This window comes from Rhamphochromis sp. 'chilingali' (assembly GCF_963969265.1).
Source record: "Rhamphochromis sp. 'chilingali' genome assembly, chromosome: 5".
Classification (NCBI taxonomy): domain Eukaryota; kingdom Metazoa; phylum Chordata; class Actinopteri; order Cichliformes; family Cichlidae; genus Rhamphochromis; species Rhamphochromis sp. 'chilingali'.
The window spans coordinates 36,380,635-36,408,589 of record NC_137932.1 but is presented as its reverse complement, the minus strand read 5'-3'; the positions used below and the strand labels follow the sequence as shown (position 1 = coordinate 36,408,589).

Below are 27,955 nucleotides of genomic sequence, written 5' to 3'. Positions count from 1 at the left end.
TGACACATGGATCCAATACTGGTGCAAATAAATAATAAAACATTAAACAAATAAAATGTGGTGAATTTAAAAATCCTATAAATAGATAATCAAAATACTTTGTTCAGCAACAGTAATGAATTGTACTTTTAAAGTACTTTTAAAGTTCCAACTGCTTTGGACAAATTCAGATACATGACTCAGTCAAATCCAATGACTACAGAGGCAATAGCAGCCAAATTATATTCTCTTAATCTTTTTAGTCATGACAGTTGAGAGGTTCAGGTTGAAGTGTGTTATTCCAGGAAGCCTGGACAGGGGCTGGTTGCAGAGAGACAGGCTAGATTTAACTGTCCAAAAGTACTTTTGTTGTGCAAAATCTGCAGGTTAAACTTCCATCTAAATGAAGAGCAACTCCAACAAATCACAAGAAAATGAATAAATGTTTCTTTCCACAAATGATATTTAAATATTGGGACCTAGCTGCTCACTGATTCACTGGTCAGTAATACTAAACCATTGCAGAAAATGTGCTTATATGTTTTACAGATCAAACTGTGAAAAATAATGTGGAAAAACCTTGACAAATTGAAAAAAATAGAAAACAGATTTTTTTGCAGGGTCTATACCCAACAACATAACATGCCTTGGGGCAACTGTTTTTGTAATTTGGGATTATATAAATACAGTAGAATTGAATTTAATAGAAACAGAAAACAACCATATTATTACCCACAGAGTATATTGCAAGAGTTCTTAGCAAGAGTTACCCCAGTTATCATGTTGACTTGGTAACAAAGGGATAGACCGTTGCTACTAATAGTAAACAACTAAGTTACACATGTTAGACAGAGTGAACAAAATAAAATTGAATAGAATATCAGTCCATCAAACTTCACTCATGTCAGACAATCTGACATATCTGATAATCACAAGTGAAAGTACCTTAACTGCAGATAGTGCAGTTCCATCAGGTAGTTGAGTTAAGGTTTATATGTGAGCCAGCATGAATGGCAGAGGTCTGAAATTTGCTCACCTAAATGGAATAAAAATAGTTTTTCATGGTATGTGTTACACCTGTACTTAATCTTTACAAGCCAAAATATCTGCTGTGAAAACAGTCTGTTTTAAAAAGTCCAAATGAACATTTGAGGTGGAATAAACCACTTAGATTATTTGTAAACTTGTAAACTGAGCTAAGTTCTATTTATTAAGCTGAAACTGTATATTACTGAAAGACCAACAAGGACAAAATTCAGTGGTGAGAGATTGTAGATGAAACTTTCTGCTGAAGTTACCATAAAACAGAACAAGATGCAAACAAGAATGTATCCAGGAAACTGACATCTTTGTGAAAGAGCTAAAAGTATCACCACTGTTACCCTTAGGGTGCTGTAGCAAGCTTTTTAGGCTCATGATTAACCTGTTTATTAGAGCAGCGGTCCCCGACCTTTTTTGCGCCACGGACCGGTTTATGTCTGACAATATTTTCATGGACTGGCCTTTAAGGTGTTGCAGATAAATACAACAAAATAAAACCAGTACCGGTACCAAAAAAAAAGATTTATTCATAACACACGGGAAAAGACCCAGGGAAACCGAGTTAACTATAAAAAATAACAATAAAAACCGATAAAAGCCCTGAAGACCATAAATTTCACACCCGAGCCTCAACTCTTGCGGCCCGGTACCAAACGGCTCACGGCACCGGACTGTGGCTCGGGGGCTGGGGACCGCTGTATTAGAGTGAATGTGCAACCAGCCCCATGAGTTTTCTCTCAGCGTGACTTGGGTACATATTAGCTTGTGAGGCAGGAACAGGTCTTTTGCTGCCATGATGCCAGGTCTTTCTTGGAAATGAGTTTTGAATCTCAGTGAGATTTTTACCTGGATAAATAAAGGATTCATTAATAAAAATTAAAAAATAAGCTATATCGAATGTCCAGTCCAACAATGAAATGGGTAGTATTCACTCCCAGATGTCTTTGATAGGCCATCCTGGCAAACTTGAACAGGTAAACCTCAGGCTTACGTCCCACAGAATGGTTTCACAGTAATTTTCTTTCACTACTACAATTTGAGCTAAAATTCTCAACAGTACACACACCAGTAGATCAGGTTGAAGAGGATATATGAGCCTGGGAAAATCATACGAGAATATGTGTCAATGGTGTGGGTGTTCTGAATGATCCGGAAGCCACGGATGCCCTTCTTCTTGGTGCCAGTGGACTCGTTGTCCAAAGACAGATGCACTACCATCTGTTCCTGTTTATCTGATATGTCCTCGGCAACCATCGAGGCTCTTGTGTATCCCGCCAGACTGTTGGCATCTTCCTCACTGTATGTCCCATCAAGCATCATGGTCTTGGTATGGGGCATGCCACATGTGCAAGGGAGTGTCTGGGACTAGGTGAAATAGACAAAAGGAATCATAATTAAAAAGGTTTGATCACTGTTTGAGATGTGTGAGTTTTGAAAAAGGTGCCTGTACCTGTTCCTTAACCTTTTCTCTGAGTTTGCGGTCTTTCCCATCCCTCAAAGTTGTCAGGTAGTTTACGGCAGCGTATTCTAGCACAGACAGGAAGACGAAGACAAAACTGACCCAGAGGTAAATGTCCACAGCTTTGATGTAGGAGACCCTGGGCATGGAAGCATTCACTCCAGTAATGATGGTGGACATGGTGAGCACCGTAGTTATACCTGAAGAGCATACAAGGTCTTGTTAGCGCAGCAGTCAATGAACTACAACAGAAGGTCATTTTAATGGCCAAAAAGAGCTAACTGATTTCCATTTTCACATTTTCACATCTGATGTCCTTAGGAAACATTCAGTTTTAGCAGGCAACAGTTACAATGATGCAGATCCTCTTACCTAATGAGACTCTGGCAGGGACAGCCCTGCGGTCAATCCAGAAGGACACCCAGGACAGCATCACCATTAGAGTAGCAGGGAAGTAGGTCTGCAGTAGAAAAAAGAAGATGTGACGCCGCAGCGTGAAGTTGATGTACAGACGGTTGTACCAACCTGGAGATAGAATAAGTGAGGAATAAGTAAAACACAATATACTTTTCGCTTTATGTGTTAGAGGTAAAACAGAAAAAAACAAGGTAAAATGACAGAACATGAGGAAATTAACAATCAATTAACAATTAAAAGCTCTTGAAAGCTATTTGATCTTTCCTTAGGTTGGAATGGAAGAAATTGCTTCTTCTCATGTGCTTTATAAACATAACAAGTTGAAAAGAGGAGTTTCTGTAATTAATTGATTGATTGCAGTGTTGTGTGGTGGCGTTTACAGAAAGGCAAGCAGAGATGATTATTAGCAACTTTATCACAGTCCATCTTCTCTGCATCATACATGTTAGGCAAGGTGGTTATTTAGAAGTAGAATGGAACTCAGAGCCTTCAGTTTTCAGGCTCCTCTTCTATGGAACCAGCTTCCAGTTTGGATTCAGGAGACAGACACTATCTCTACTTTTAAGAAAGAACTAGTGGCAGCAGATGGCCCCGCCCCTCCCTGAGCCTGGTTCTGCTGGAGGTTTCTTCCTGTTAAAAGGGAGCTTTTCCTTCCCACTGTCACCAAAGTGCTTGCTCATAGGGGGTCATATGATTGTTGGGTTTTTCTCTATATGTATTATTGAAGGGTTTACCTTACAATGCAAAGCGCCTTGAGGCGACTGTTATTGTGATTTGGTGCTGTATAAATGAAATTGAATTGAATTGAATGAAGGTGGTTAGCAACTGCAAACTTATCTGTTCTGCTGCTAAATCACTGAATCTTATTTACTTGCTAATGCTAGCTGAGTTTCCATAACACATTGAAATTGATCTAAGAGCAGCAAAAGTCTTAAGTTCCTTGAGGCAACTGTTGTTGGGATTTTGGACTATAGAAATAAAACTTAATTGAACTAAAAGCTGAGCCTCGCGTGCTCCTCTCTCAAGGACCAGAGATTTATCCACAATGCACATGTGCAAACCACCAGAATAAAGCTGCTGGCCTCTCAGCCTAGCCAGCTCCAGTCATTGTTACTGGGAGATGGACATGCCCTAAGAGACACACACTTTGCTACGAGATGAAATATGCACAGCTTCCAGCTGCAATATCTGACTGTGGCCACAAGATGGCAGTAATGTAAGGGCCAGATGTACATATCAATTGATAGACTAGGACTTTTTGACAGAACTGTCTGAGATGAAAATTGCTCTACTTTGGTAAGTTTTAACATATAAATTTCTATTTTTAGGTTTGACAAGGCAAATGCACTTGTACTAATGTACTGATGGATAGCCACTCTAATCTGTTTGCCACATGGGCACACAGCCTACCTGTGGGAACCAGAAATCTACTTATTACTTACCTATGTATTTTACTCAGAGACATCCGAATTAATTTATAACTTTGTTATGTTTGCATTGTGTTGCACTGTTTATTTATCTTTCTGTTGATATTCTGGCTCTTCATTAAATGAAACTACCATAAAAATAAGATATTTTTTAATTTCTTTGTAAGTCTTCAAACTGACAAATTTAGCAAGGAATCAAAGAGTTTTTTCCCTCCACTCTATGAACATGTTTTGGGATTTTTTTTTTAACTTGCCCCACTGAGGTTCAGCTCAGTCAGCAGGATGACTTCTGACTGTAATAGCTGGATCTGGCTGAGCCATCAGCAGACATCAGAGGAAATATGTAAACCTCTCCCAACTTAGTTTGGCTTAGTTTACTGATTAAACATGAAATTAACTGTAGAATCTCTCCCAGATAATCATAATGTTGATGCTAAAACGGGACTTTCATATATGGTAGTTTACAACAACTTCAGATTATTTCCCCTAAATCTTTGGTTTTTGTGGAGCAGTTGTAATAGTGACCAATCTAATATTACACAAAATATGTATGTGTAAGTGAAATCTGGGTTTGTTTTCCTTCTCAACCTGTGCTGCTGTAGAAAGCCAGCCTGGAGGTAGTGTGAAACTTCTGAATCAGGAACTGAGACAGAGAAATCCTGTCATCTGTGCTCAGGGACTCATCGCCACTTTTCCAATAAAGCATCAGGTCCTCATCTGTGTAAGCATCTGCAGGACAGAAAGTAGGAATGGAAACAGCAGTCATCTGAATGAACATAGCTGGACCTGGATAAGCAAACAGAGCAAATTCATAAATTCAATAAAAGCTTGTATTCTGCTGATGGCTGAGTTTCAAATAAGAACTAAACTAATACTAATACTAATAATCAATTCATAATTTAGTAACCAAAGCCCCTTTTTGTTGTAGGTTTGCTCATTTACACAAAAATAAACAGTCTCTAATTTTTATGGTGTCTTTTTAATGAAGAAAGACAGAATATCAACCAAAAAGCTGGCAAGACCAAAGAGCTGTCAAAGGATATGAAGAACAAGGCTGTAGCTCTGCATGATGTTATAGAGGGCTACAAGACCATCAGCAAGAAACTCGGTGCGAAGGTGACACTTGTTGATGCAATTATTTGAAAATGGAAGAGTGGAGCTCAATGCAAGATTTTACTTTATGGGGTGAAGACGATTATGACAAAGGTGGTGGATCGGCCTAAAACTACACGGGAGGAGTCTGTTAACGATCTGAAGGCAGTTGGGATCACAGTCAGCAAGAATACCATTAGTATAATACACTACACTGTAATGGACTGAAATTTTACAGCACCTAAAAGGTCCCCCCGCTCAAGAAGGCATCTGTGTAGACCCACCTTAATTTGGCCATGAACATCTAAACGATTCAGAGAAGGCGGGGGAGAAAGCGCTGTGGTCAGATAAAACCAAAATCGAGTTCTTTGGTATCAACCGTGTTTGCAAAGAGAAATGCTGGGAATGACCCAAAGTCTCCTCCCCACAGTTAAACACAGATGTGGAAACATCATGTTGCGTGACTTTTTTCTGCTAAGGTAGATGACGACTTCACTGCATTGACACCGCAAATCTTGGATGACACCGTCCTTCTAGCATGACAGTCGCCTAAACCACACCACAAGGCAACAAAGGAGTGGCTAAAGAAGAAGCAAATTAACATCATGGAGGTGCCTAGCCAGTCTCCACTTTTGGTTTGGATTTTTGGTTGACATTCTCAAACTGTTAATTTCTTTGTGAGTGAACTTAGAGATTTAGCAGATAAAATTATTATCTCCCCCACTGCATAGCAGCACAAGAAGGAGTCTCATGGTCTAAGAATACTTACAACTCTCCAGCTCCAGTGTACATGTCTGTGAGTCCAGAGGGAAACGACTAAAATCCATGTTGCAAGCTGCAGTAACTGTTACTCTGTGGAATTAAAGCAGAATATAAACCTTAGTAACTCTAGACAGGGGGCCCTTTCTTGCAAGGCATTTGTTTCCTGTCTTCACCTCAGACTGTATAGAACATGACCATCTGGGAAGACCCTTAACATGATGTTGTCAGTAGTGGTGTCGTGGATGAAGGACCTCTTGGAATGGACAAAGAACACATCAGGTACCCATATTTTCTTCACCAGGCGACCATCAAAGGTCATGCTTTTGTTTGTAGTGCTTGGGAATGCCAGCCTTTCATCTTTCCAGTAGTGCCTCAGGTACAGAGTCATGGTGAAGTCCTGAGATAATGGGAGAAAGAAGACAGCATCGGAATGAAAGGGTCTTGCTATCCCTAATTTATTTAATTTTTCCTGGGATTACATCACTGCAGCCAGTGGCTGCTGGATTATTGAAGTTGTTTATAGATAAATGTACAGTAAGCCAAAATGCTGAACATATGTTAACCAAGTACAGTCCACAGGCTTCATTTGGTCCTAGAATACCCTCGTTTTTTTCCTCCTTCATCCTCTACGTTGCTCTGCAGGCAGGAATGGTTACGCCCGTGCATGCCCCCCTCCACACCACAGATAATCTTTTGTCCTGTTCTCATAGTATTACAATTATATAACAACGGATTTATAATGACTAATGACTGTAGCAACATGTACTCTTGGCACCAAGTGAACAAGTACCTTTGATGTTGCATAAGACCAGTTTAAGGGCATGTCTGAGACTTTCACATGATTAATAACTTATGTCTACTAATCAGAGATGATTCCACCTTTAAAGATCTAAAGTATGTATTCTTGCATATTTCAAGTTCATGGTTTTAATAACCCATATACTGGTATACTGGGTCATGTAAAATTTTGCTTCATGGTTTTTTTTTTATATATCTCTGTCAAAAGCAAAACTGCTTTGTAAGAATAAATTGAATTTTCTGTCTTTTATTTATTAAAAATTGGATTTAACAGAAACAAAATAGCACATTTTCTCATGTCACTGAATACTGTGCTGAGGGTTTTTGTTGCTACAGTCTGGTATAATTTAGTGTCTAATGCTACCTAATAACAGTGAGTGTTAGACAGCAACTGCTGGAGTATTACAGAGCATGTTTTCTGTCTTTATGGCTGTCATTAAAGCACACTGAATGGCTTGCATTAAGCAATGAAAAGTAAACTCTGGCCAGAAATATACAGTATATTATGTTGTCTAACAGTGGGTTCAGTGATATACATGAAACACGACAGACAGTGACTACATCCATCCATTCATGTTCTTCCACTCATCCAGGCTGGGTTGCAAGGACACCCAGACCTCCCTCTCCCCAGTCACCTCCTCCCGCTCATCTCCCGCTCACAGAGGCATTCCCAGGCTAGCTGAGAAATTGAATTCCTTCAGCATGTCCTGGGTCTGTCCCGTGCCCTTATTCTAGTAGGACATGCCCAAAACACCTCACCCAGGTAGTACCCAGGTATGATCACAGCTGAGGGATCAGAGTGCAGACTGACTGGTAAATCTTTGTTATTATGCTCTTTATCACAGCGGACCAATGCAGCATCTGCATCACAGTAGCCATAGTCCCAATCCATCTGTTATTCTCCCACTTCCTTCTTCCCTGACTCATGAATAAGACTCTGAGATACTTAAACTCCACTTGGGGCAGTAACTTGTCCCTGGCCCAGAGACTAAAATGACTCCGTTTCTTAAAATTGTGAAGTGACACACAAGTGCGGTCAGTTTTAGTTCAAAATGACATGCCAAGAGCCGCATTATTTAGCATAAGGTCACAAACAATGAAATTTACCACCAGGACAAGTTTTACTGCTGCTGGTATTGTTTTGGTTGGAGGTCATCTCTAAGTTAAATGAGAAAATTTAAAATCAGGAAGTTTTGTAATCCATTTTCTTTTATAACATCTTCATCTGACATTCCAAATAAATTGGAGAGATGTCTAACTCTTCTAAGCATGCACTCTTAAACCTTTGCAATGCCTCTTCCACACAGCAGTAACTGCTGCAATATCAAGCTCAAAAATTAAGACGTGCCTTTTTAGCATTGAAAACTGGCACAATTAGCAGTTGAGTAACTAATTTACAGAAATGCTTGTGCAATATGGTCAGTTTAAAAAAAAATCCAGTTTCCATTTCTTACACACAGTTGTCCATGTTCTCTTTGCAAATACCAACAATACTTTCTGCACAGCAGTTTAAAGTCACACACCTCCAAAGATACAGCTGAAATTAATCCTGACAAACAGTTTTTGCCTTGTGTACTTCAGACTGTTTTCAGTGTGTAGGACAGATTTGGGCTGGTTGGCACGTTGTTTATTACTGCCACACTAGAAGGCACTGTGAAACTTTGTTGATATCACATATTTAACCATTACGAGCTGTCCATTTTACAGCGATCATTTTGTAAAACAAAAATAGACCGAGTTGAGGAGGTATTCAGAGTAATTTCACGTGTTGTTGTGTGTGTTTTTGGTTTTTGTTATTAAGAGCTTTGGCAGTATTAGACACTTAATAATAAGGTAAAGCCATGGTTAGGATCAGTTTGGTGCTATATAAATAATATTGAATTGAACTACAGAACACTGACCTGTTACTACCAAAAAACATCTACCGAGAAGAAGTGAATTAAACCATTTCATATGTGCAAGTTGGCACATAAACAATTGTCAGTTTGTCGGCACTAATCAAGAAAAACTACTGGAAAGCTCCATCATTAAGGCCTCTGATATTTAATATGACTTTGCACCAACAAAAAGTCCATAAGTGTGTATACAACATTGCAGTGGCACAGAAAGTCACAATCTCAAAGCCCTGGAGTAAAACCAGTCAAGCCGAGGCAGACTGGTTTAGTCGCTTCCTCAAACACTGCCCTACTCTTGCCATTTGATCACCACAGACCACAAGCTTGGCACGCACTACAAGTTTCAACAGGGAGAATTCTGGCATGTTCTTTGACAACCAGGAGCAGATCATGTTGAAATACAGATTTGAATTGAATAACTTGTGGAATGAAGCAGAAGGTGGGGAGGGGGGGAGGGGGCATCATATCCTTTATTCCCTCCAGATTGCTCACGTAAACTCAATCCCATGGACGGGTCAAAATATGGATCTTTTAAAAAGTATGTCAACTCTGCCCGTGATGCCTGGATGCTGCCAAATGTTATTCTAAGGATTGTGGCCATTTCCTTCCCAATAGCTGCACCCCCTACCAACATCCAGTATCGTTCAGGGTAAGTGGCATCTACCCAATAAATAGAGATATCTTCAGGAATTTGAGTTTGCCCAAAGTTTGTCTTCCAACCTTATCTGGGTTACAGGAGTGCCTGGCTCCTCCCACCTCCACTGAACAGAACAGCTTGGTTTGTGTTGAGCCTTATATCAGTAGCTGGCCCAAGGAAGAATGGCTTTGATGTGTCAATGTGTGTGCCAAAGCTGGGCTCTCAGATGATATCAGAAAAAAAAAAAAAATCACAATTTTTACTGATATCTCATTGATAACTCTGGGGACAACCAACCCCAAAGCAAGGTTGGTTGTCACAAAGTGTTAGTGTCACCTAATTAATTTTTATTACAATTAATTACAAAAATTTAAAACATACCCATTTTGAGCCAGTACCTTAAGCCTAATGAAGGAGTAGTTATTGAAGGATGTTTTACTGATCAGCAGTTTATGTAAGAGTAAAAATGCCACCCCTGTTCTACCGACACGTAGCATATTTTAGCCATGGTCTCTCATAAATTAGACTTGGACAATGCTATATTTATTAAGCACTGGCAGATAAAATCTACCCCAATTCCAAGGCTTGACACACAAGTCATGTTAAGCTTGGGTGCTCACAGATAATGACCCTCTGTTTAAAGTCCACATTGTAACACGTTAAGTTGGTGAGACGGGACAGTTTGTGTGTTTGTGTTAAATTTGTGTTATGTTGTGTGATTAGTTTCATTTTTAGGCACTAAGAACTGCTTAGCAAGATTATGGCATGGTTGAAAATTTGCCCCCGGCTGCACATGATACTTATGCTGTGTGTCTAATTGAGGTACCAAGTGGACTGTTGGGATTATTGCCATAACCTGTTGTGTTTCACACTTCCTTCATTGCAGTAATGAAACCACTTTTTTATATAGCTCCAGACATCTGGACATTACTACAGCAGTCTCCTACCAGCTCTGGAAATTTTGATGTCCAAGTCACTGGCACTGTTTTGTGTTTGTGCCACAAATTTAGATGACGAGATGCTGGGTGCACTACAAGAACCAGCAGTTTCCATAATCACTATTCCAGTATTCTAAATGAATGGGGTCACATGTCTGATAACACAGTCAGTTTTGCATGTCTCTTAAACTTCAGTGTCAATTAAACATTCAGCCTTACAGGTACTTTATCCAAATACTTGTTAAGCTACATTTTGTGTAATGCAAATTTACATTTAATGCATTTAAAATACTTACCATGTCTACCTCTGATATGCTGTCCAAACTCTCCACCTGAACGTCCACCCCAACAGGGACAGCTGGACCTTCAGATATAAACAAACAAATCTGAAGTGGTGCCAAAAGTACATACATTCTGTACTTAAGCAGATACTAGTGTTAAAAATACTCCAGTAAAAAGTTGAAGTACTAATTCAACTTCTTTACTCAAGTATGAAAAACTATCAGCTCTGAAATGTACTCAGAGTAAGAAAGTAAAGTAGCTCAGAGTAAGAAAGTAAAGTAGCTCCTTGAAGAACATTTTTACCACCTATTTTTATGCAAAACTAACTGAATCCTTTGCTATATTAATGCCATGATAAAATAACATTAGTATATAAGAATACCAACTTTATTTCAGTCTAAATTTTAATTCTAATACAGTTCCTCAGCTTGAATCAGTTAAGTGGAACAAAATAAAAACATAGCTCTGTTTTCTGTTGCCTGCGTTGTAGTGGCTGATTTTGCCTATAAACAGGAAAATGAGCAGGGAAGAGGTTAAAGCAGATTTGTTAAAATCAGTTCAATAAGAACATGTAATTAAAAGAATGAATTGATTTATTGATGAACAGAAGTTAGACAGATGTATTTAGTGGTTAGACTCCGATGGCTCGTCTTGGCAGAACGGAACCCCAGCTGTGAAAGGGACAGGGATGTTCAGTGCTCTTTGAGGATTTACACAACTGAACTGAACAAGATATAGTGGGGCAAAAAAGTATTTAGTCAGCCACCGATTGTGCAAGTTCCCCCACTTAAAATGATGACAGAGGTCAGTAATTTGCACCAGAGGTACACTTCAACTGTGAGAGACAGAATGTGAAAAAAAAAATCCATGAATTCACATGGTAGGATTTGTAAAGAATTTATTCGTAAATTAGGGTGGAAAATAAGTATTTGGTCACCTCAAACATGGAAAATCTCTGGCTCTCACAGACCTGTAACGTCTTCTGTAAGAAGCTTTTCTGTCCCCCACTCGTTACCTGTATGAATGGCACCTGTTTGAACTCATCATCTGTATAAAAGACACCTGTCCACAGCCTCAAACAGTCAGACTCCAAACTCCCCATGGCCAAGACCAAAGAGCTTTCGAAGGACACCAGGAAAAGTATTGTAGACCTGCACCAGACTGGGAAGAGTGAATCTACAATAGGCAAGCAGCTTGGTGTGAAAAAATCAACTGTGGGAGCAATCATCAGAAAATGGAAGACATACAAGACCACTGATAATCTCCCTCGATCTGGGGCTCCACGCAAGATCTCATCCTGTGGGGTCAAAATGATCATGAGAACGGTGAGCAAAGATCCCAGAACCACACGGGGGGACCTGGTGAATGACCTGCAGAGAGCTGGGACCAAAGTAACAAAGGTCACCATCAGTAACACACTACAACGGCAGGGAATCCAATCCCGCAGTGCCAGACGTGTTCCGCTGCTGAAGCCAGTGCATGTCCAGGCCCGTCTGAAGTTTGCCAGAGAGCACATGGATGATACAGCAGAGGATTGGGAGAATGTCATGTGGTCAGATGAAACCAAAGTAGAACTTTTTGGTATAAACTCAACTCGTCGTGTTTGGAGGAAGAAGAATACTGAGTTGCATCCCAAGAACACCATACCTACTGTGAAGCATGGGGGTGGAAACATCATGCTATGGGGCTGTTTTTCTGCCAAGGGGACAGGACGACTGATCCGTGTTAAGGACAGAATGAATGGGGCCATGTATCGTGAGATTTTGAGCCAAAACCTCCTTCCATCAGTGAGAACTTTGAAGATGAAACGAGGCTGGGTCTTCCAACATGACAATGATCCAAAACACACCGCCTGGGCAACAAAGGAGTGGCTCCGTAAGAAGCATTTGAAAGTCCTGGAGTGGCCTAGCCAGTCTCCAGACCTCAACCCCATAGAAAATCTGTGGCGGGAGTTGAAAGTCCGTGTTGCTCGGCGACAGCCCCAAAACATCACTGCTCTCGAGAAGATCTGCATGGAGGAATGGGCCAAAATACCAGCTACTGTGTGTGCAAACCTGGTAAAGACCTATAGTAAACGTTTGACCTCTGTTATTGCCAACAAAGGTTATGTTACAAAGTATTGAGTTGTATTTTTGTTATTGACCAAATACTTATTTTCCACCCTGATTTACGAATAAATTCTTTACAAATCCTACCATGTGGATTCATGGATTTTTTTTCACATTCTGTCTCTCACAGTTGAAGTGTACCTCTGGTGCAAATTACTGACCTCTGTCATCATTTTAAGTGGGGGAACTTGCACAATCGGTGGCTGACTAAATACTTTTTTGCCCCACTGTATGAGCAGATGTTTCATGAGGTGTCCTGGCTGATTTCCATCCTCTACACGGACAGTACACTGTTTATGCTTTATATTATACACTCTACAGCTGGTAAGGTTGAATAACAGAACAGCAGAACAGCATGAGAGAGGTGTGGAGTGGCATGAAGACTGTGGTGGGGCATAGCCTGCGGTGTCATGCAGGGAAGGTGGACATACCTGCACGGCATCCGCAATCACTTAAATATGGTACTGGGCCCTGCAGTACTGTTGTTGTTGTCAGTGTGTGTGGCTGGCAGCGAAAGAGAGCTGCAGCCAACTGTGTGTATACAGCAACCAGCAAATAAATGATGCTGCAAAGCATGAAGGTGCACCCGAGTCTGCTGTGGGTTTGTTACAAAGACAATCACTGGATTCAAGCCATCCAACAGCAGGGGAGCTGGGGGTGGTGAGGACAGAGCCAACGGGTAGAATGTGCTTTTCAACAGATTCAACACTGCAGTGAATGCTCAGCCCCCTACTGACTTGCCTGTAGCCACACCACTGTCTCTCCCTCCCTCTCAACACTGCATCGTTGCCTCCTTTTTGAGTCCTGACACCCCTCCCCCACCTATCACACTAACGACCAGGTTCAGAGGCAAATGAGGAGACTCCACTCAGGCAAGTTTGCTGACCAGACGGGGTGAGTCCTCATGTTCTCAAGGCTTTGTCGAGTCTTTCATAAACTGTTCATGTTGAGTATGAGTCTGCAGAGGGTCCCAGTGCTGTGGAAGATGTCATGCCTTGTCCCTGTACCAAAGACGCCATGTTCCAGTGGTCCCAGGATTACAGGCCTGTGGCACTGACTTCCCACATCATGAAGACCTTGGAAAGACTCATCCTTGACCAGCGACCTATAGTCAGACCACATCAGGATCCCCTTCACTTCAGAGGAGCTGAGGACACCATCATCTACCTACTCAGTCGTGTCTACACCCATCTGGACCAGCCAGCGAGCACTGTGAGGGTCATGTTTTTCGACTTTTCCAGTGCATTCAATGCCATCAGACTAATCCTTCTGGGTGATAAGCTGACAGCGATGTAGGTGGATGTGTCTCTTGTGTCCTGGATTGTTGATTATCTAACAGGAAAACCACAATGTGTGCATCTTCAACACTGTGTTTCTGACAAGGTTATCAGCAACACAAGGGCACCACAAGGGACCATCCTCTCCCCCTTCCTCTTCACCCACTACACCACAGACTTCAGCCACTGCACAGAGACCTGCCATCTTCAGAAGTTTTCTGAAGATAGCACGAGCAGAATCATCTGCAGCTCAATGTGACAATGACCAAAGACTTGACTGCAGACTTTAGGAGGACCAGGAAACCCGTGACCCCTGTTTTAATCCAGGGGATCGATGTAGACATTGTGGAGGACTATAAATACTAGATAGATAAGTACACATAGATAATGAACTGGACTGGGTTAAAAACACCACTGCACTCTACAGGAAGGGCCAGAGTCGTCTCTGAGGACTTTGAACATCTTTTGGACAGTGCTCAGGATTTTCTATCAGTCTGTTGTGGCCGCTGCCATCCTCTATGCTGTTGCATGCTGGAGCAGCAGGTTGAGGGTTGCAGATGCCAACAGACTCAATAAACTGACGACAAGGCCAGTAATGTTGTGGGGACGGAGCTGGACTCGGAGACGCAGATGTTGTCCAAGACAAGGACAATGTTGGACAATACCTCCGACTCACTCCATGATGTGCTGGCCAGTCACAGGAGCATGTTCAGTGGGAGACTTAGATTACCCATAATGCACCACTTAACATCACAGGAAATCATTCCTGCATGTGAATATCTCTGTACAACTCCTCCATCTAATGCACAGTACACAGTGCAATAGTTACACACTCTTTTGCATATGTTCTACAGTAAAATAACAAATAACAACGTTTTACAGTTTAGAGTAAATGTCTGTTATATATTTAATCTCTGTAATATTCTGGATATTTATAATTGAGCTATTTGTATATATATTAGCGCTATTTCTTATATTTCTTACTGTAATATATTGTATTATTTCATTAGTTCAGTCTGTTACTGTTGTTATCTTGGAGCAACAGTAACCCACATAATTTCCTTAGGAATTATCAAAGTATTCTGATTCTGAATTTACTGAATGAATCTCAACATCATCAGTTTAACTTCAACTTAATCACTGCTAGCCTTTATGTACCTAACTGACCATGAGCACCACAACTGCTGTGCACCAGTCCGACACACTATTCTTTACTTTGAATCTGTCACAGTACAGCAAACTAACCTGTTTATTGTGCAGTAACCTGCAAAGTATTTTCATGCAACCTTTCAATAGCACAGTCTACCTTCTCAACATGAAAAAATGCAATGACCCATTTGAAATTACCTGCCACTTTATGTTCACTCTTCTTCTATAGGACTAGCTGGTACTGCAACTGCAGTTTATGGAAACATGCAGTTGTTCTGGTATTGTGCCAAAAAATAAAATAAAATAATAACAATGATAATAAATGAATAAATAAACACTGGCCCACTTTAACCTCTGACTATGGCACATCCCTTTCACCCTTGGTGATTAATACATGAACAGGACTGTCTTCTGTGTTACTGTTTAGGCTCAAATCACCGTGATTTTTAAAGTTAAAATAACACATTAAACCAAAGGTAACAAGTCTGTTTTGAAAATGTAAGGAGTAGAAATTACAGATACTTCTTAAAAAATTAAGGGAGTAAAAGTAAAAATTACAGTACAGTTCAAATACTTCATTACCTCCCACCTCTGTAAATAGTATATTACAACACTGGAAATAAGACAATGAGAATAAGTAGAACCTAAAGTACTTTCATTATTGTCTTTAGTCTTTATTGCCCAAGGATAGAAACTGTGCAGGCGCATATCTGTGCACAGAGGAATAAGCACACTTAAAAAGCTATTTACAAATTAATAATAGTGAAGACATCTATTAAAATCACATTGCTTTTGAAACTTTATCCAAAAAGTTAGAACCCTGTGCATACTGTAAATAAAAAGAGGTACAGATGATTTTCTAATATTCTCTATATTCAACTGAAATAATAAAATGGAAAAAGTAACCAGATTGTCACTGACATTTGAAATCCTGCAAACAAATTTTAAATTTGTTGTTAACATATTTCAAAGATGCTAAGACAATGATTACAAGCCCAGGAAACATGCTACCTTATTAAGTTCACCTTGACCTTAATAAGTAAGTAATTAATAGTAATAGTTCATCATAATTCAAAAGACTGAACAAGGCCTATACAAAAAGTTTAACCAGTAAATAATAGTATTTCTCATTGCCAAACTGCAAAAAAACTAGATTTCATCATCTATAGTACAAATTCTTAGAGAATCAAGAAAAATCTGTGCATAAAGGTCAAGCTGAAATAATTGGCTAGCAGGTAGCACTGCTGTCATGGTCCAGGGTCGCTGATCCAGTGTTTTAAGTTTTTGTTGTAGACTCATTCTTCTTTCTTTTGGATTTAAAAGATGACTTATGGTCAAATTTTGTAATATTTAGTTTTGAGTATAATATTTTGTAGTGCATCTGAGTTCTGTTTTAAGATTTTGGTTTCTTATTTTATTATGTTATATATCTGTCGTGTCCAGTCTGTCCCAGCTTCGTCTTTTTGTTTTGTCGTCACTGTCTCCTGTGACATGTCAGTCTTGTCTCCTTTTTTATTTACCTTTCTTGTTCCCCCATAATGTCCCTGTATCTTTCTGTCTTGTCTCCATGGTCCCTGTTAAACTGTGTCCAGTTTCTATGTCATAGTCTTGGTTGCAGTGTTAGTTTTATTTTGACAGTCCCTCATCTTGTGTGCATTATATTTGGTTTTGCTTCCCCTTGTTTAATTAGTCAGATTCAATTCAGCTGTGTTTGCAGGTGTTGGCACTCTGACATAATCACCTCTTGTTTATTTAAAGCCTCGGTTTGCTTCTGTTATTTGTCACGTCCACCCTCAAGCTGTGTCTCTCGCTGTGTGCCTCCAGTTAGGTGCCTCTTGTCAGATTATTTGTTCCTGCTTTATGTTATGTTTACTTTGAAGTTCTCAGCAGTAAAGCTCCTTTTGAATTTTAAATCTTGCTTTGTGAATCCTGCATTTGGGCCCTACTCTCAACACCACACAGTGGAGCCTTGACAACAGCTTTAAGAAGCGACCTAGATCTATATTGACTCAGAAACTCTTCTATAAACTATTGCTTATGACCACAGTTTGTCACTGCATCCACAAATGCAAGTTTAAACTCCAGCAGGAAAACACAAGATCTCAAAGTTGAACACTGTCCTGAAAATGTCTTCCTTTTGGCCAGACTCTGGTCTGACCTAAACGAAGACATGTTGAAAACGATGGACACCGAATCCTGAGGGGTAAGGTCTATGGTGCACTAATGCACATTTGGTAACTTGCACATCTGTAAAGGCAACAATAAAACTGAACTATGCACAGGCATTTTTTTCCATGCTTATATCAGTAAGATGATGATAAACTGGACATCCAACAACATGGCCCCATGGCAAAACAGCATGCCTGCCTACAGTTCCCACTGAAATTATTGGGTACATTTTGAAATTTTAAAAAAAAGAAGCCAGTGAGGGCCCCAAAGTGTTGAGCAGCTGAAATTCCACAACAGACAAGAACTTTTGGCTTTCATAACTATAGCATATTGTCTCATGAATGGGTAAGTGTCTAACTGTTTGTTTCTGATGACACAAACTAAGTGTGCTAAGATCTTCTTTGATTTCAATAGAAATGTGACATCAGATGTGATGCAGTCACTCTGCAAACTTGCTTTCAGTGCATTCCTTACGGTGTGTTCACACCGAACGCGATGGACGCGAATAGAGCGTCAGGTTTACATGTAAAGTCAATGGAAAGGCGCGATGACGCGCGATTGCGGGTCCCGCGAAAATTCGGAAGCAGATTTGCGTCGCGAAAACGCCAAAACGCGTGAAACGCGCGTCAGTGTAGCGCGTCTGGCGCGTTTGACGCGCGAATAAAACCACGCGCGTGAGTTTTTGTGTTGCACTTTGTGCATACGCGCGTTTCGCGTCTACCGCTCGAGTTGGAAAAATCTGAACTCCAGCGTCAAATCGCGCCGCGACAACCAATCAGGAGCCTGGTGACGTGGCTGTTACCTAGGTCAAAGGGGCAGATCCAGCCAAAGCCTTTCATACTTCAATGGAGGGGAAGGCTAATCAATGCGGTAGCAAACAACTCGGAGCTGTACAACACCAGCTGCTTTCAGTACCGAGACAGGAATAAAAAGGACTGAGCTTGGAGGAAGATATGTGAAGAGATCGGGCAACCTGGTAAGTTCATTCATTTCTCTTTTGAAAGTTTTCACTGACCCGGGGAAGCCGCACAAAAGCTAGCAAGCCACCGCTATTTTCCCACTGACGTACAAATACCGTTCTGCTTTTATGCATGTTATCATTTAGGAATATATTTTATTGTTTATTAATAAACAGCACACAGTGGTCCCGCTGTTCATCCGTCACTGCTTTGCTTTTTCGCTGATTTTTTATTGCACAGTACAGCATTGCATTCTGCAGCCTGATTGACAAATCTCCTGCGCTTGCCAAATTTATCACGTTTGGTTTTGATAACCATCGCGTCCAATAGAAAAAACAGCACAAAAACACCCATAACTATGAGCCTCATTCGGAAATAGACACCTGCACCGTGAGGGAAAAAGGCGCACGAAAGTGGCGGGCAGATGAAGACAAACCGCGGCATAATAATACTTTTACGTTTTGCAATCTACAAAGGTTTGCACTTTGAGAATCAATTGTGAGAACTGTGACCAATGTTCATGAGTGTGGGGAAAACAGTGTATAAAGTGCGTGGCCAGGGGCTAGTTATTCTGAGAACCCCTGCAATAAATGAGGGACCACTGTCTACTCTATGATTATTATATTCAACCTGTTAACATTTAATACTGTATTGATAGAACCAACTGATTCTGCAGCAGAGCATCCCCAGTCCCTGAGCTCCTGCTGCTGCACCCACAGATATGTACAGCAAGCACTGATACCTTTTTAGTCGGTGGGATTCCCTTGTGATCACCTTTACTAAATATCTACAACCAATCTGATTATATCCTGTTATTGTTTTTTTTTTTTTCAATGTTGAAATTAAAATCTAGTAGCAGCCTTCTCATTTCTTTGTGTTTTGTGCTGTTTTACAGGCCCACAGAGGAGGACGGCTCCGAGGCAGATGAGGGACGGGTCCCAGGACGGTCCATCGGCGGTGGAGCTGGCCATCCTGGAGTCCCTGAAGAGGCCACACCAGTCTCCAATGGAGCATTTCCTCCTCAGCCTTGTTCCTGCTCTGGAGAGCAGCTGGTCCTTTTTATTCCTGTCTCTCTGTAAATTCTTATATTTTATATATTTATGTTTAATGTTTTTCTGTTTGAGACTTTTAATATTATTTCAAATAAATGTTTATAATGACTAATGTCTCAGTTCTACTACACAGCAAATGTTGGCACACGACTTGACACATGTAGACTTTATTTCATATTATACTAATGACAAAATATACTAATACAGTGGGATGCAGAAGTTTGGGCAACCTTGTTAATAGACATTATTTTCCTGTATAAATTGTTGGTTGTTACAATAAAAAATGTCAGTTAAATATATCATACAGGAGACTCACACAGTGATATTTGAGAAGTGAAAAGAAGTTTACTGGATTTACAGAAAGTGTGCAATAATTGTTTAAACAAAATCAAGCAGGTGCATCAATTTGGGCACCACAAAAAAGAAATGAAATGAATATTTAGTGTATATCAATGTGTGTGTCTCCTATATGATATATGGGGTGCCTTTGTCTGGATGTGCTTCCCATCCAGAGCTGCACAGCACAGAGGAAAGTTCCAGCGCTCCTGGAATCCCTCTGTGATGGAGCGCCAGTCTCCAGGTGAAGGCACAGCCATGAAGTCGTCCACTAGACAGTCCCAGATGGACGTCGCTGCCTGGGGGGTGATCTGGCTCACCGTGGACACACCGACTCTGAAACTGAACGCGATGGTCCTGAAGGAGTCCCCGGTGACAAGGAACCTGGACAAAATTGTTCAAAATCAGTATTATGTGTACTGCAGTTACAAAATACATTATTCAAATTCCAAAATACTTTTGTGATGTCAGATTTAAATCACAAAACATGAATCTTACATAAAACCTTTTGTAATTATAAGGATAATTACAAAATGTATATTAGATAATATCTAAAACAGTTGTGTTTTGTTTTAACTTTAACATATCATAATTTGATTGGTAGCAACTTTCACAACTACAGTGAGCCAATCACTCATAATTCCTAAACATGTCAATCAGGTAGGAATGAAGTAAGACATTAATAGAAATAAAGAGTTGTATGTTGACATGTAGCCCTTTCCTTGCTTAAATCATTAATATTTTTGAAAAATTAATCTGTGATAAGACAGCTTATCAAGATAGAACCATGTAACTAAAGATGAACCAAACTGTTCAGTTTTATCTAACTCTGTTTTAATAAAGGCTGTGACCCCTGCTATAGAGTCTGACAGCTGCAGGGATTATATACAAATATTCAACTATCCCAGAATTAAACCAGGTCTAAATAAAAAGGAGTGAGTATCACTACAAAGGTTAACTCAGTGGTCCTAATGCTACAGTTTGATATCAGCAAACACCGAGCGCATACATTGATGTGACACCACAGCCATGCTATCATGCAAACACTGATAACAGCATAAATCGAATTAAATCGGGACTTGATGAGACCTTCTGAGTATCACTAGAAATATTATAAAGAGTCGTCTCTGTACCACAGTTTGCTTTCAGTAAACACCGACAGCATTCACTGTTAGCATAGCACATCCATGTTAGCAGTGTATAACTGGATGGATTAGCATATTAGCACAGATATCAATAAAGGACTACCGTATTAAATAGTTTTACTAACCTCAGGCAGACGGACAGGCGCTCTGCAGGTGGGATTGAGCGCCTGTAGTTGGTGTCTAGGCGGGCAATGCTGGGACCGACGAGGGAAAGCAGGTCCTCAAACTGGCCGACGGTGATAGCGCTGGAATCGGCCGTCATCCAGGCGCAGCTCCTGGAGCAAGTGGTGAAACTCACCAAACTGCTCATGCCTCTGGAGGACCTGATGGACCCAGGTATGGCGAGAACGTCTTTTACGCTGCTGCTCTGCTCTCCACAGTACATAGAGAAGGGAGACTCTCTCTTCAAGCGCTAGCTCGATAGCTGCCATCTTGCAAAACCAGGTCTGGCACAACTCCCTCCCACATTCCTCCCACATTTCCGGTTCACGCGCGTCAAAATATGGATTTTTCTTGGACACGCGTTGAGACGCGAATGTACACGCGTCAAATTAGGGGCGTTTGGGGCGTTTTATTCGCGTCCATCGCGTTCGGTGTGAACACACCGTTACACAATCCTAGAATAACAGGCTGGAGTATCCCGTTAAAGCCAGTAGTAATAACTGGTAATTTCACATGAAAGGTTGAGTTAGGCAGAACACAGCATTCTCATGTTTGTTCCTCTGTGTTGTTTAGCTGATGAGATGATTATATTTAAGGCCAGTCTGGGATTTAGAGGGATATGGAAGAGTATCCTAGGAGGCTCATAACAGATAGAAACAAATTCACACAGCAGTCTGTCGTTTCTGTATGAAAGTCACATTGGCTGCTGTGGTGTTGTTAATCTCTGCAGCAGTGAGAGAGTCACCCTTACATAACTGGTTGCACAGCAAAGCTGCTACCTGGAAGAAGGGATAGTAACTCGTGCCCAGCTCCAGCTGTCAGTGTTCTCCCCTCTCTTACTCACATCATATGTCACATGTCACGTTCTGGACTCACTATAACTCCTCCTGAAGACATGCCCCTTCAGCTGACATAACACTAGATGCCTGCAGAGAAAAAGCCTCAGCTAGCAGTGCTTTTGGAGCAGGATTGCCTAATTTCTGGCTACAGTCAAAGTCCATTTTGAGCCAAAAAGAGTGACAAGGAAATAGCGGTGGTCTATCCAGAGGACGAATACAAGTTTTCATGTTCAATAAATTACTGAGAATGTAAAGCAGGTATCCGTTCTTCTTCCAAACATTTATAGACTGATGAGATAGTTGCATGAAGTGTCCTATGTGTGGATTTGCCCACAAATCAAAAGTGCATCATCACTATGGATCCATCATGCTACATTCGTGCTGTGGAAATGTGTTTGATTTCTTATTTTTTGGTATATTTGTCACAAATACATGTTTGAGATCACAAAACAGTATGTACAAAATGTGCCACAGTGTTGGCGTGATAGGTTTTCACCCAGGGGAACCAGGGTTTGCATTTCCTGTTAGTTTAACTTTTGTTTAAAATTTTAAAAATACATAAACATATATACGTTTTCAGTTACTGTTGCTGTTAGATTGGAGTCATACAACTGTGTAATCTTTTTTGTAAAGATAAGGAAAGTCTAGTCAACTAGTAGACTAACATTTGCTCATTCTAGAGTAAAATTATTAAACAGATTTTATTAGTAGTAGTAACGCATATGCTTTTACAAGTTTGTTTCTTGGGATGAGCCTTTCGTTTTCATTTCTCCATTATCATCAGTAAATTTCAGCTCATGTCATAGGGAAAAATACTTTTGCTGTATGGCCTATGGAGCTCTAAGGACCTTGGAAAGAAAAGCGACTGGACTTCTTTAAGTTTCTTGAAGACATTTCACCTCGTATCCAAAAAGCTTCTTCAGATTTAAGGGCAATTGTTGGAGAGTCCAAGGTATTTAAGCCCTAGTGGGGGTGTCCCACTATTATTGACCCCTGCTGAACAGGGTGATCCGAAGGGCCAGCTCTGTTCTAGGATGCCCTCTGGACCCAGTGGAGGTGGTGAGTGACAGGAGAACGGCGGCTAAGCTGTCATCCCTGTTGGACAACGTCTCCCACCCCATGCAGCAGACTGTGACAGCACTGAGCAGCTCCTTCAGTGGGAGACTGCGGCACCCACGGTGTGGGACGGAGAGATTTCGCAGGTCTTTCCTCCCCACTGCTGTCAGACTCCACAACAAAGACTTTAACTGATCAAGCACACACATCCATACATATGCAATAACACTAAGTGCAATAATCCTTTCTGTCATCGTTGTATTTTTACTCAGTTGTATATAGTATTTGTATTTGTATTCTATTTTTATCTTATTGTATATTTATTTTATTTTATTCTACTGTATATAGTATTTTATTTTATTCTATTCTGTACAGTTGTGTACTGTATTTATTCTTATTGTATTCTAATTTTTGCCTCATAACTTTTGCACTGTCCACTTCCTGCTGTGACAAAACAAATTTCCCACGTGTGGGACTAATAAAGGTTATCTTATCTTATCTTATCTTATCTTATCTTAATCCTGTGCCTCAGCACATGTGGGGCTGCTATTTATCTAGTTCTTTTGTGTGCTAAATTGACCAAACCCAAACCAAAAAACCAAACCCCTCCATCAATCTTTCCTTTGTTTCTATCTATTCAAATGGTGCAGTGCGGATTTTAAGGAGTGTCTCCCTACATACATAATGTGATTGATTCTGAAGCATGAGTTCATTTTTAAATACTAATCAACTGCTTTTTATTTTTTCACATATCTAAGATTGCAGCTGTAATTTTTCCTAGTCAGCCTTAGTTTTGAGAGCTTGAATTATTATCTTGTCCGTTCACCAGAATAGAGAGAGAAAACACTTTGTTCATTCCATGCTGAACTCTGTGTGGATTAACAACTGTAAATCCACTGTTGGTTGACTGTGCTTAGATTAGACAACTAGGCCTGTGCATTAAGCAGTGATTTTACTCTGCTGCGAACATAGACACAGACAGCTGGAGGAATAATCATTCCTGTTATACTTCTTTGAAGTCTTTGCAACACATGCATATTAAGTGCATTGCATTGCCTGTGGAACATAAAGTCCCCGCTGATGGGGCCGCACATTCCTAAAGAAATTGTCATGCACGTAGATGTCCACTCCAAACCTCATGCTCCATGTCTAATGATGACATTTATGCAAACCTTGGCAGTTCACAGACAATGAAAATGTAACACACAGTAAAACCAGAAAGAAATCCCACTGCAGAGTTCCTCAGAGTGACATTGGTGACATAAAAACCAGACCGTCTCAATACTACAAATAGAACCAATCCATACAAGTGTATCTGCCCTGTTTTGTAGACAGTCATGAAGGTGGAGCTACATAAATACATTGCAGATTGATGTCATATGAAATATTCCAAATATTTCACCAAACTGTCTGCTACTGTTCATCTATTAAATGTGTCTCACCACAGTCCAATGGGAGCAGTGCAGGTGCTTTAATTATAAGCACAGAAACCTTATTAGCTCTCCTTATACACTGCTGACGATAAACCTTGTGTACTGTCACACTCTGATATACATTTTAGAAGCAGTTCAAACACTAAACACTTCTTTCATTAGTTACACTGCAGTCGCTACTTTTAAAGCCAGAAGGGACTGCAACAGCTGGTGCACACTTTGACTTCTTCCTCATTTAAATGACTGCACGAGAGTCTCACAGGAGTCACGTGTTAAAGAGCACAAGTGATCATGGAATGAATCTTTTTTAAACTAAGGGTTACAAGGGTCAGTCAAGAAGGAAAGAGTCAGAGTGGTATCAACATTGACTTTAGGTTGAACAAAATTTGGAGAAATAGACTGGGAGACTATGTTAGTGAAGCGCTGAGCTGACATATCCAGTTGCCTCTGTAGGTTTTCTATATTTCTCAGAAAACACATGTCTTTAAAGAAATCAAGAACACATTACTCTTATCATGATGGAAATTAGCAGCTATTGGAGCTTACCTGCAAATGCGGGCCTCATGGTGAAATCGTGTTCATCAATGCGCAGGAGGTGGCTGGTCTTTACCTTCCGGCTTTTAGTTCCATCCACAACTTTCTTTGATAGAGGACTGATGACAAAAACCAGACAGAGAAAAAAAGGGGAACTAAAAGATAGGATTAAGAAGTAGTGAACGTTTGCTAAAAGCAAAAACTGTCAGGTGCCCATGACTCAAATCATTCTTACTCCTCATATTCGTCAGTAAATGATTCCTTCATATTGATCTTTCAATTTAGCAGTGGTGAACAACATCCACAATCCTCACTCATTGCAAAACACATACCACATTTTCTATGAACCCAACATGATGATGATTAACAGCTGAACATTTGGGCTTAATTAGAGGGAGACTGCTCTGTGACAAAATAAGTCAATAGTTCAGTTGTGTAACCAGCTTATTATTACTTATTACCTTTATGATTTAAAACTAAATGACCTCTGCCTACATGTGTGAGCTGAACCTGTCACCCTGGTTGCCTAGAAACCTCAACTTCCTAATGTGATAATTTGTCTATACTAGGCCAAACCATCAGCTTTCCTAACTCTGACTAAAGAAAGGACAAAGAAAGTAAAGATGAAATCAAGAAGTAGTACCACATGAGACTCTAAAAGTCGTGTGCTGTTTACTAATGCGGACGTTGTCACCCTTAAACTAGAAAGACTGCTGTTGTTTTATTAATGGTCACAATGATAATTCTGTTAGGAACAAACAACCATTACACTATCCAAACAACAATAAATAAAATAAAATAATATCTAATATCTTTTCAAACTTTGCTTTTATGACCCGTAATTAATTTGCAAATATTTTTTCTTGAAATTTACAAATGTAATTGTGATTGAGTGTGATGAATACATTTATAATTATAATTATTATTATGGAAAGATTGTGGTCACAGTTAAAAACAAATGTGAACAATTAATTGCAACATTGGAATGTTGGGCATAAAAGACAAATGTGTTACACACCTGTCCTCCATCCTGGTCTCAGAGCCTGGCCTTACAATAACAACAGTGTCAGGTGTTCCAGCAAGTTCCCTATAAGACATATATTTATATTCAAATGAAAAATATTTAGGAACTTTGTGCATTAATAAAAGTCAACTAAATTAAATCACACAATATATTGCAAAGTTACAAAATATAACACAATAAATCTAATACATATAAATAGCTCAATTAATAAAGACATTTTACTCTTAAATCTTGTGGGAGGTGAGTTGTTGCAAGTTAAAGTCACACAGTTAAATGCAATGCAAAGGTTGATGGATGCACATTTCTGAATTTTGGTGACAAAATAACACACTATACTAAGTTGCTGTCACTTGTGGTATGAATGGATCATGTATGAATGGTGACCCTTATGAGTTGCAACCAACTCTATTTACATATAAAATGAAGGAAGAAAAGCAGTTAGCAAGTGTCCAAATAATTATGATCCACAAACACTGTAAGAGCCCAGTTTGAGGTACAGCAAAAATAAAATTAAAAAACGAGTATTAAAATACCCTGAGAAACTACTGGATGGGCAAAAGGGACACAGGGGAGACACAGGGGAGACACATAGCATGACGGTTTATGACACGACCAGGAACTGAGGGAAACTGGGGGATTAAGTACACATGTGACATAATTAACTGGAGCTGGAACACACAAGAAAACACGAGCTAAATCTGAGAAACAAGACTGAAACTAAGCTGAGCACAAGGCACACAAGACCAGGGACTGGTGGTAAATTAAGACAGGAAGTGCAGAACGTAGACTTGACATGTAAACAGCCAGAGAGAATGCTGATATACAAGAGGGATGCTTGGAAGGAAAAAACACAAAGATGTGATTAAGACAAACCGGACATGAGGGGGAACTAGCTGAGACTAGAAACTAGAAATATCCATAAGTGAACTATGAACAATGGGGCATAATATTAAACATAGGGGGAGACTAAAACATGAGAAGCTGGAAGGAAATCATAACATCATAACTCAGAACTGAATCAAGAACACACAAAAACTGGGGGAAAACAGGAACCATGACACATGTGAAATCAGGAATAATCAGCAACAGATCAACAATGAAAAGGAAAACTGAATTATTACGGAAGAAACTAAAGGAAACGTGAGTCTGTAATCCGACGTTACACGATCAGCATCAGTAACTTGCACATCTTGTTAGCCAAAGAGATTAAATCCAGGATATAGAGTCATGGAGTGCTCCTGTTAGAGAGCTGACAATCAGCGAACGATAGCAGCTAAATAACAGGCAGAATGATAATTCCTAAAATTCTTGCCCCCCACGGACCCGTTCCTGCTCCCTTCACAGAAGTCCTGATAACTAAAATAACATCTGTATAACACGCTGTATCTCCAAGCATGGTTTTCTTTGCTGTAGATGATTTCTCGAAGCTCGAGGACAGCGGATTGCTGTTCTGTGGCTGCTTTTTACGCACGGTTTGGTTGCATAAACACACAATTAGTTACCATTCAAAAATGAACCGGACTGCAAATTGGTAAAATGTATTTAGCCACGGGGAATTTACACTTGAATGCTGTGATTCTATGTGTTCGTAGAAAGAAAGACTAAAGACTTAAATATGCGGTTCAGTGCCACACTAATGTTTTAATATGATGGATGAACCACGAGTGAATTATCTAGACGTGCAAAAAGATTTACGTCACATTGCTGTTTCATTTCATTTGGGGTTTTTGTTGTTGTTGTTGTTTTTCTTTTTCTTTTACTTTAAAATACAACGAAACAGAGAACTTACTTTGCTGGCTTATGAGTCCCGGCCGGTGCCGACCACCGTTTTTTCCTACTTCTGTGTTTCCGGCATTCCCCGATCAGACTCACACACAAAACTAGAAGCAGGACCCTGGTGTAACGCGGCATGATGAGTTAGAAGTCCAGCTGAGAGTCGATTAGCGACGTTTTCCTTCCACGCGCAGCACCCTCCGTGAGCCGTA

The 27,955-nt window shown here is 40.2% G+C and overlaps 2 protein-coding genes across 2 annotated transcripts; both read right to left on the bottom strand.

Annotated features, from left to right (window-relative positions):
* Positions 1-27,955, bottom strand: LOC308397191 (gamma-aminobutyric acid receptor subunit rho-2-like). Its single transcript, XM_080883001.1, has 10 exons — positions 27,760-27,955; positions 25,965-26,033; positions 24,959-25,065; positions 10,742-10,809; positions 6,351-6,574; positions 6,185-6,267; positions 4,912-5,052; positions 2,852-3,004; positions 2,471-2,679; positions 1-2,385 (listed from the first exon to the last, which is right to left on the bottom strand). The coding sequence occupies exons 1-10, from the start codon at positions 27,879-27,881 to the stop codon at positions 2,071-2,073; spliced, it is 1,491 nt and encodes a 496-aa protein (XP_080739127.1). The 5' UTR covers positions 27,882-27,955; the 3' UTR covers positions 1-2,070.
* Positions 19,029-21,412, bottom strand: LOC308397329 (uncharacterized protein). Its single transcript, XM_080883183.1, has 2 exons — positions 21,048-21,412; positions 19,029-20,161 (listed from the first exon to the last, which is right to left on the bottom strand). Exons 1-2 carry the CDS (start codon positions 21,305-21,307, stop codon positions 19,891-19,893), a joined length of 531 nt encoding a protein of 176 aa, XP_080739309.1. The 5' UTR covers positions 21,308-21,412; the 3' UTR covers positions 19,029-19,890.

Coding starts and splice junctions, on each gene's coding strand:
- LOC308397329 (XM_080883183.1), bottom strand. CDS start 21,307: ATGTACTGTGGAGAGCAGAGCAGCAGCGTAAAAGACGTTCTCGCCATA. Junction 20,162..21,047: donor CGCCTGTCCGTCTGCCTGAG/GTTAGTAAAACT, acceptor AATTTTGTCCAG/GTTCCTTGTCACCGGGGACT.
- LOC308397191 (XM_080883001.1), bottom strand. CDS start 27,881: ATGCCGCGTTACACCAGGGTCCTGCTTCTAGTTTTGTGTGTGAGTCTG. Junction 3,005..4,911: donor GGCTTTCTACAGCAGCACAG/GTTGAGAAGGAA, acceptor TTCTATCTCCAG/GTTGGTACAACCGTCTGTAC. Junction 2,386..2,470: donor GAGAAAAGGTTAAGGAACAG/GTACAGGCACCT, acceptor TATTTCACCTAG/TCCCAGACACTCCCTTGCAC.